General features: G+C 40.8%; 2 protein-coding genes across 3 annotated transcripts; both read left to right on the forward strand.

The window, feature by feature from the left end:
- The first annotated feature begins 8 nt into the window (after positions 1–8).
- On the forward strand, positions 9–3863 carry fbxo48 (F-box protein 48). 2 transcript variants are annotated; one of them, XM_084006310.1, is made up of 4 exons: positions 9–131; positions 1299–1632; positions 2170–2369; positions 3751–3863. In XM_084006310.1, the coding sequence occupies exons 2-3, from the start codon at positions 1330–1332 to the stop codon at positions 2329–2331; spliced, it is 465 nt and encodes a 154-aa protein (XP_083862436.1). In that variant the 5' UTR covers positions 9–131; positions 1299–1329; the 3' UTR covers positions 2332–2369; positions 3751–3863. The 2 variants fall into 2 exon arrangements, with proteins under 2 accessions (XP_083862436.1, XP_083862435.1); XM_084006309.1 differs by lacking the exon at positions 3751–3863 and having other exon boundaries at positions 2170–2830.
- Positions 3758–6903, forward strand: cnrip1a (cannabinoid receptor interacting protein 1a). Its single transcript, XM_084006308.1, has 3 exons — positions 3758–4066; positions 5860–6004; positions 6104–6903. Exons 1-3 carry the CDS (start codon positions 3888–3890, stop codon positions 6266–6268), a joined length of 489 nt encoding a protein of 162 aa, XP_083862434.1. The 5' UTR covers positions 3758–3887; the 3' UTR covers positions 6269–6903.
- Positions 6904–9279: the final 2376 nt, after the last annotated feature.

The raw sequence follows: 9279 nt of genomic DNA on the forward strand, positions 1-9279 counted from the left end.
CAAAAGGACAGAGCGACCCTGACCACTTACACGCATGCGCACATTATCAGAACGTGACGTGCGTCTGTGTGTAAACAACCGTCGGGGCATTTAAACGCTGAGCTGTCAGACACGGAGCGACCACACTGCCGGTAAGAAACCGAACTTTTGATCGTTTCGTGCTTGAATACGACGGCAGACTTTCTCCGTCAGCGTTGTCCTGTTAGGGAAATAAGGTATTTAGTCTGAAAACGACCAGGGTTTTACAGTTCGCTGTTAGCTAAGCCAGCTAGCCGTGAGCTAGCTAGCTGGGCGGAGGTCTCATGCAGCTGAACGTGACTCCGAACAGTACAATCTGCATTTCCCTTCAATGAGATTCACTCTTCGATGCAGAAATGTGAAGCTTTGCCTTCATCCACAAACAAGTAATGTCAATTTGAACGGACTACTATATTATTATTATTTGTGCTTTATAATGGCTGATATTCTGCAAATCAAATTGTTTTTTGCCAACCCGTTTTAGGGATATGTAGTCATTGTATGCATATTATTATTATTATGAATTTGCACCCTATTGACCTGTTTTATATTACTGGTATTATGAACAGCATTATTATTTTTATTGTATTTTTTTTACATTTTTTGCACCTTATTGATAATCTTTATTGTTTATATGTTTAATTGCACCCTACATATTTACACTCTTACAAGTTTAATACTTGTATTTATTTATAAGGTGATAAATGTTATGTTTGAGGTATTAGAGCTGTGGTTCCCAAACTTTCCCGTTCCTCTGGTGGGACCCCTCCTGTTGCGTTTGTACATTATAATTATGACATTTTATAACATTTTCTTCAACATAAAATAAAAAATCGTTTAATAGAGGTTTTTTTTCCTCCATCCTTATATCTTCAAAGTGGCCGCCAGATTCAAAGTATCCTGAACACTTGAGATGAAGCTCCGAATATAATCGGTGACTGGTATTTTATTGCAGATGGTGATTAAAAATAAACACTGATTGTGGTGAATTTCCATCGGGATAATCGTGAATATCGTCACAAGTGGGACAAAAAAAACAAAGGACATAAAAATAGCTTTTAAAAAAGCTTATGCAGGAAGACCTTGAAAATATTTGTTTCTTAACAAAATGTGAAGTGATACCAGTATGTTCAAATTCCATTTTAGGTGTATTTTGCTGATTATCAGGATGGTACACTGAATCATAATTACTTTGGCCCAGATAACTGACCTGAAATTGTCATATCGTCCGATCAGTGACTTTCTGATTGTGAGATGCTGTGTCCCTCCGTTTCTCCCAGGCTGTTTTGAACGGCTGAACTCTGAGCTATTATGCAGCACGACTCCACGAGGATGTCGCCCGTGTTCCTCCCCTCTAAGAGAAGACCCTCCCCGATATCCGCCAGCGACGCCCCCACCCCTGACAACTTTGCTGAAACGCTCCCGACAGAAATGAGCGAGAAGATCTTCAGCGAGCTGGACGCCGGGAGTCTGTGCAGCGCCTCGGGGACCTGCAAGTTGTGGCATTGCATCATCGAGGACAGCGACCAGGTGTGGAGGAGGCAGTGTCTGCTGGTCCGAGCCGTGTGTCAGAAGGAGGTCGACGGGGACAGGAGGGCCGGCCTCTCCTGGAAGGTGGGTCAACTTGTAAGAAAAACAAAACCAGGAAACGCTAGCCAGAAATGGAGGCAAAACATATCATAGAGGTCTCTGGGCTCATGGAGGTCTAGATAGCTCACATTAGTCCAGAGACCAGACTATGTGTAGAAACCAGAGACTGTCTGTGGTCCAAACAACAAGGTCTCTGCTGTATTTAAGTGAATACAATAAAATGTGTTTGATGTGAAAACACCTTAATAGACCACAACTTAAATAGTTGGTTGTTCTAGAGGCGACGACCATATTCACTAAATGCTGCCTACCAGTATTTCTTTATTCTTGCCCCCCAATAGCTCTGTAAGACAGCCTGCTCCGCTCTGTTTAAAGGCTTCATTTAACAAAAATGCCACCAAACGTGATAAGAAGAACTTCACAGGATCGACTCGGAAAGACTTGAGATGTCAAACAGGCAAATGGAAAATATCAGACGAGGCTGTAGACTCTAATTTATGGACACACTTTGATGTAATGCTCCTCTGATCCCCCCGACCTCTGACTGTCTCCTCTCCGAAGGTCACGCTGGTGAAGAACTACACTCGAAGCCGTCTGAAGAGAGACTGGCTGAGGGGTCGATACAGCCACGTCCGGTCGGCGGACGAGCTGATTGGCAGGAAGATGACGCCGCTCGACGCCGAGACCTGGGGAGAGATCCTGCAGGCCGAGCTGGACAGATGATCCGGACCACGTTTAGGATTTTATTCAAAGCACCTCTGGTACTTTTGAGTACCCGTTTGTTTTTTTTAACTCTAATATATTTTATACTGTTGTACATAATTATCTTCTTTTTTTTGTACTTTTTTTTAAGAAAAAAAAGGATAATGGAGAAAATGAAACATTTTGCGGTAAAATGAATTGATACAATTAAGTGGTTCCATTGCTTTGATGTAAAATGACCAGATGTGAGAAGGACAAATACTACATATACTTAGGTAGAACTTTCAGGTATTTGTACTTTACATGAGTATTTATTTTTCTGACAACTTTTGAACTTTTCCTCTCTATATTTTAAAACAAATTTGCACTTAATGTATTTTCAAAACAGGCTTGTTTCTTTAGGTGTAATGCAGTTCAGGTGAATTATGGATTTTCTTTAGTTGAAATGTCCTTCATAGGGACACTTTTTAGTACATTTGAGAGCCTGTACTTTGTCACTTTTAAATGAGTAAAGAAGTTGAATCAATACTTTGACTTTTAGTCTTTTTGAACACAAGTATGTGTACTTCCACTTGTCTGGAGTTTTGACACCTCTGAAAATGGCCAAGATGCAATGAACAACATCGTTGTGAAGCGGGTTTGAGTACTCTTTCTGGCATTTTCGATGCTGTTTGTTGGACGTCTATTATTGTGCCTCAGCAAAGAGTGCTCAAAAAAACAACAATGATAAAACAATACCTGCCTTGTATTTTAAAGTTTTAAAATTCGAATTTTACTGCATCTGTAAAAACATATTGTGTTCTCATGCAAAAAAAACAACAAAACCCTGGTTAATGTTTGTCATGTTTCAGCTGTAAAGTCTCTCTCTAAAAACCGAACTGATCAGAGACAAGCCGGCAGAATGGAGTAAAAGAAGAAGACGAGTTGTTTCATTGTGATGGCAGCTGAAAATGTCAGATTTCACAAAATATTTGGGTTTTTCATATTTTACAGATTGATAGAGGAAAAAAAGGACAAACAAAATATGAAAGAATGAAGGACAGAAAGGTGAGATAATTAAAAGGAGAAAAGGAATAAGGGGCACATTGATGATATTGGTATTTATTTCTTTTAATCATGATTTGAATATATCTTGCAAAATAATTCTACAATATAACAAAATACTCAAGCAAATAATAATATACATTATATATATATATATATATATATATATATATATATATATACATATAAATAAATACAAATATAGGCCTATATATTTTTTTATATATATTTTTAATTTGTCAAAATCAATTGTAAGATTAATATCTTTATATTTATTTTTTGTTGTTTTTTTTACTATCAAAACATTTCAAATCAGCACCGGGGAAATAAAATGTCTCACCATAATCGATTTATCGACAGAATAATCCCGACAGCGCTCTGCCTTTTATTTTGAAGGACGTCACCGGAAGCCCCCGCGCTGCACAGCTCGCCCGTGGTCCCTCCTCAGCATCACCGCATCATCCGCTGTCTTCTTCTTCTCCTCCCTCAACACGGGACCTCGAAGCGTGACCCCCCTCACACGGACCGGGATCATGGACGACGTCCCTCCGATCATCAACATCTCCATCTCCCTGCGGATCCAGCCCAACGAGGGACCCGTGTTCTTCAAGGTGGACGGAAGCAGGTTCGGCCAGACCAGGACCATCAAACTGCTCACAGGCTCCAAATACAAGATCGAGGTGGTGCTGAAGCCTGGGAACGCCGAGGCCACGTAAGAAGGGGCATTCAGATCAATATTGTATTTATTTCTTATTTTTGTCTTTATTATCGGGGGTTCAGCGGGAGGTCACGTGGACCTTTATTTGAATAAAATAAGAAATAAATAATAATGAATACGGAACAGCGCCGTGCACGTCCGCGGCCTTCCCTCCTCCTGCAGCTGCATCCGATATCCGATACCCGCCTGAATAAGTCATCATGAGGATCGTGTGTGTGTGTGTGTGTGTGTGTGTGTGTGTGTGTGTGTGTGTGTGTGTGTGTGTGTGTGATATTTTTATTTTTTTATTTTCATCGCGTCGTCTCTCTGCTGATGTACAAAACAGACAGGCGCAGGGCGGGGTCCACGTGACCACACTGAGCCTCAGTGACGTCATGAGGACGAAGGTGGAGATGAAATAACACTGGAAATGGAAAATAAAATGGAAGACGAGTAAAACGGATCATTCAAGTTCTGAGGATTTAATCAATTAATAAAATGTATACATTATAATTTTCTCACCGCATCAAAGCAGCTAAACTGCTGTAAAAGAATCTGCAGGTGTTGCCAGGTTTGACCAGCCAAAGTGACATAATGAGGTAAAATCATAGAAAGACCTACGCTTAAGAACTGGGCGTAGTCATGGTAGCGCCACCCATTGGTTTGTGGACTCGTTAGTCTGGAGATCAGCATTTTTTGGCTGTTGCCATCTTTGCCATCTTCTTTTTCTGCAACCAGTGAAAGGAAGTGACTATATTTGGACTGTGGAGGAGGGACGGGTGGATCTGATGAACACAAGCAGCAGAGCGGCACCTTACTGGATCTGGATCCATGTGGATTCTGGTGTGAAGCTGCTAACAAAGTTAGCTTCATATTTCAAGGTTAAGTGTTAAAGTCATCTTAGTAGCTAACTAGCATTGTTAGCCGTGGTAGCGACCTGTCAATCAGCAGGTAAGCCCCGCCCCCTAAAGCATCCCCTGCTTTCTGGTCTGGTGGACTCTAAATGGACCATAATGTACTAAATGAACATCATGCTGGATTGAAGAAGACTTGAAACTAGAGATTGAGACCATAAACTCATGTTTACAATGTTTACTGAGATAATACATCAAGAGAGAAGTAGGACCATTTTCTCATAGACTTCTATACAACCAGAGAGGAGTCGCCCCCTGGTGGCCAGCAGAGAGGAGTAGGACCATTTTCTCATAGACTTCTATACAACCAGAGAGGAGTCGCCCCCTGGTGGCCAGCAGAGAGAAGTAGGACCATTTTCTCATAGACTTCTATACAACCAGAGAGGAGTCGCCCCCTGGTGGCCAGCAGAGAGGAGTAGGACCATTTTCTCATAGACTTCTATACAACCAGAGAGGAGTCGCCCCCTGGTGGCCAGCAGAGAGAAGTAGGACCATTTTCTCATAGACTTCTATACAACCAGAGAGGAGTCGCCCCCTGGTGGCCAGCAGAGAGAAGTAGGACCATTTTCTCATAGACTTCTATACAACCAGAGAGGAGTCGCCCCCTGGTGGCCAGCAGAGAGAAGTAGGACCATTTTCTCATAGACTTCTATACAACCAGAGAGGAGTCGCCCCCTGTGGCCAGCAGAGAGAAGTAGGACCATTTTCTCATAGACTTCTATACAACCAGAGAGGAGTTGCCCCCTGGTGGTCAGAACCGGAGGTTGCCGCCTGGGTAAAATCCAGGCATCGGTCGATCAAGGGGGATCAGGACTTAACCTAGGTGTCCAATCACTTGAAAATCCTTAATGAAATGACCCCCTCCCCTCCTCTTCCTCTTCCTCTTCCTCACAGCAACATGAACATCGGAGGCATCATCTTCCCTCTGGAGCAGCAGTCCAGGGACGAGGACTCGGTGGTCTACCACGGCCTGTATGACACCGAGGGGGTCCCGCACACCAAAAGCGGAGACCGGCAGCCCGTCCAAGTCAGCATGGAGGTAAAGACAACCGGGGTCCTTTAATAAGATATCAGATATCATCCAATCAAAACGAGCACGATGGTGATTTTTAACCTCTCTCCCTCTCTCTCTGTCCAGTTCAACAAAGCGGGGACGTTCGAGACGGTCTGGCAGGCCAAGTACTACAACTACTACAAGCGGGAGCACTGTCAGTTCGGCAACAAGTTCAGCAGCATCGAGTACGAGTGCAAGCCCAACGAGACGCGGACCCTCATGTGGATCAACAAGGAGGCGTTCAACTGAGTGGGCTCAACAACAACAACCAAGACATTAGTCGCATCGGGACTACCTTTGAACATCAGCATCACAATAAAAAACGGACAGCCTCATCTTAAAGGCGTCGAGTCGGTAAAGGGGAGGGGGGGTCTGGTATTTGTGTGTGTTTTTTAAAATTAAAAATAGGAGAGAAAATAGCTGTTTGCTCTGCTGGTCTTTAATGCAGAAAGTGGCAGTCCATAAGATCTGAGATGCGTTGCTTCTAGCGGCCTCTCTGGTGGTAGATGGAACTGCAGGTGAACCTCTGGGACTCGTCTCCCTCACCCAACAGTGTCGACTGTCTCTCATCTGCGTGATGCCTTCAAATGCTCCACGCTGAAAGGAGGTCCGTGTTTTCCCTCGTTGGCGGTCACTTTGCTTCTTCACTTCCATTAGCTTGTTGTTTCTTTTTCTTGGACTGGAAGTTGAAGTCTTTGCGCTAAGCTAGGCTAAAAACAGGAACTCCCCTTCTGGAATGCACAGAAACTTCATATAAATCTTCTCATCTCAAATAAACAAGCGTTCTCTAAAAACAAGTGGAGTGAAAAGAAGCCTTTAAAATTGTGAGCAATAAACCAAGATGATTAAATGCACCACAAGAGGCCCCCAGCTTAAGCTTATTTATAAAATGTGAGAGAGGTGAACGCCATAGATTTTGACCTTTCTTTTCGTGTTTCGTATTTTGTTATTTTATTGGAAAAATCCACCCAAAACAACAATCTTCTTCTTTGTGGATAACCGGCTAATTTCAGACGCTGTGACGTCACATTCAGGTGTTTCCAGCGGCGGGAAATGTGATTCTGGCGGCTGTAGAAATATATACAGAAATATATATATAAAAATCTAAATTAACGAATCAGTAAACATTGGTTTGGTTCTGTCGAAAACACGAAAACCCAACAGATTCCGCCTTTCAGTACATGCTGACTTCCTGTACGTAGTTTTTAATTTCAAATTTAAATGTTCGGTAAAAAAAAGTCTTTTTTTTCTAAATAGTCTTTAGCTAAAAAAAAGATAAAAAAGTGTTCGTCCGGGACTATTTTCTGCGGCGGATTAATCTACATTTTTGGTGCTCTAGTGTTCGTGGCAGCAGGACGGTGGATGTGTGTGTGTGTGTGTGTGTGTGTGTGTGTGTGTGTGTGTGTGTGTGTGTGTGTGTGTGTGTGTGTGAGCTCTACAACACAGAGGAGGGGGAGGAGGAGGAGGAGGAGGAGGAGGAGGAGGAGGAGGAAGATGCATCAGGCCGAGATACACGATCAATATGGAACACTTCACTGTTGGTTTTGGTCTTTTTCACAGGATCTGTTTTATTTTCAGTCATGTCTCCGTTTTCTCAAGTGCATGACTGTCTTCATTTTTTTTGCCAAATATGATTTTTTTTGTGTAAGTTATCTCAAGGTATAAACAGTGCTGTTATGTTATGTGTTGAACTGAGGAGTATAAGTGTCGAATAAAATAGTATGCTGAACCAATATTATTGTACAGTTACAATCGCAGTTATTAGAAGTATAACGCAGAGGTGTCAGAAGCACAGAAGTTCCGTACTCAAGAAGTACAAGATACTCGTGTTCATAAAGACTCTGGTAGAAGTACTGATTCTACTTCTTGTGAAAAAGTACTCTGGAATGTACTTAAAGTAAAAAGTATCCCTATGAAGGACATTTTCTACTGTTTTTGTGTGTGATATTAATAAGAAAAATATTCCCTCACATGCATGAAAACTAAAATAACAAGCCAGTTTTGTAAATGTGAGGAGTAGAAAGGACAGATATTTGTTTTAAAATGTAGTAAACGTAAAAAATTGTCAGAAACATAAATACTCCAGTAAAGTACAGATACCTGACAATAACGTAATTAAGTACAGTAACAAATTATTTGTACTTCGTTACTTCCCACCTCTGAGTAAAAAATACCACGCGGTAAAAATATTATTTTATATGTAAAAACCCTGCATTGAAAATGTTATTTAAGAAAAAGTATGTAATTATAATCAGGAAATGTACTTAAAGTATTGAAGAATAGTGTGATGACTGTTACAGTACATCATCAGATTATTATTCCTCAGCATTCCTATAAAAGCAGGATTTCACTGTCATCGTTGAGATAAAGCTCATTTTGAAATATTAACTAATGAATATTACTTAAGTAAATGCACTTGTTGTTTTTAATGACAGTTTAGCTTTAAAACACTAGATATTACTCTCCCATATTCATATGTGCCTCATAAATACCTCACATATAACAGAATGTAAAGCACAGAAACTATAATGTAAGTGTCACGTTAGAAGCAGTTTATTGTGCATGCTGCTGCTGTGATGTCGGCACTAAATGTAGGGGAAAATGCAAAAAGAAAAAGGTCAGGCTTCATTTAGGTGTACAACAGGATTGTGCTGTGATGAAAACAGGATGAGTATCATTGGGATCTGTGATGTTTTTCTTCCTCAGCAACGATGAGCTCCAGAGATAGAGAGAAAACCCTGGATGTGCTGTACATTCTCTCCAAAGATTGTCTGCGTTTAAGATAATGAGTCACTCTGCCCAAATAAAAAAAAAAAAATAATAATTTCAACCTGAGAAAATAGTTTCCAGGCAAATAATGTCACGGTTGCGATTTCCAGCTGATCCACGAGGCTCTGTAGTGACCCCAATGTCCACAGTTTCCAAAGAGAAAGGAATGCAATTTATTATAGCTTTTCAAAAAACAAATACTACTTTTAAAAAAATGAAAAGTTCTAACATGAGATTACATTAATTCATCGTTAATTTCAGTTAAGATAAAATAATCCTTTATTATTATTGCAAAGAACAGAGCAGCGCAAAATACAAAATAGAATAAAAAACATACAAAGAAATACAAAAATAATATAAATAAAGGGAAATAAGGGGCACAATTGCACACACTTTAAGTATACATTTAAAAAAAATTTTTTTTTGAATCTTAGAAGATAATAATCGCGATTTTTACATGAATTGATTTTTTGGCCCACCCCTACTTTTTC

This window comes from Eutrigla gurnardus (genome assembly GCF_963514095.1).
Source record: "Eutrigla gurnardus genome assembly, chromosome: 3".
Lineage (NCBI taxonomy): Eukaryota > Metazoa > Chordata > Actinopteri > Perciformes > Triglidae > Eutrigla > Eutrigla gurnardus.

What these genes read in the sequence shown, in the direction of transcription:
- fbxo48 (XM_084006310.1), top strand. Translation starts at nt 1,330, where the DNA reads ATGCAGCACGACTCCACGAGGATGTCGCCCGTGTTCCTCCCCTCTAAG. An exon ending in GGGCCGGCCTCTCCTGGAAG is followed by an intron (nt 1,633 to 2,169) that starts GTGGGTCAACTT and finishes TCCTCTCCGAAG; the next exon opens with GTCACGCTGGTGAAGAACTA.
- cnrip1a (XM_084006308.1), top strand. Translation starts at nt 3,888, where the DNA reads ATGGACGACGTCCCTCCGATCATCAACATCTCCATCTCCCTGCGGATC. An exon ending in CCTGGGAACGCCGAGGCCAC is followed by an intron (nt 4,067 to 5,859) that starts GTAAGAAGGGGC and finishes TCTTCCTCACAG; the next exon opens with CAACATGAACATCGGAGGCA. An exon ending in CCGTCCAAGTCAGCATGGAG is followed by an intron (nt 6,005 to 6,103) that starts GTAAAGACAACC and finishes CTCTCTGTCCAG; the next exon opens with TTCAACAAAGCGGGGACGTT.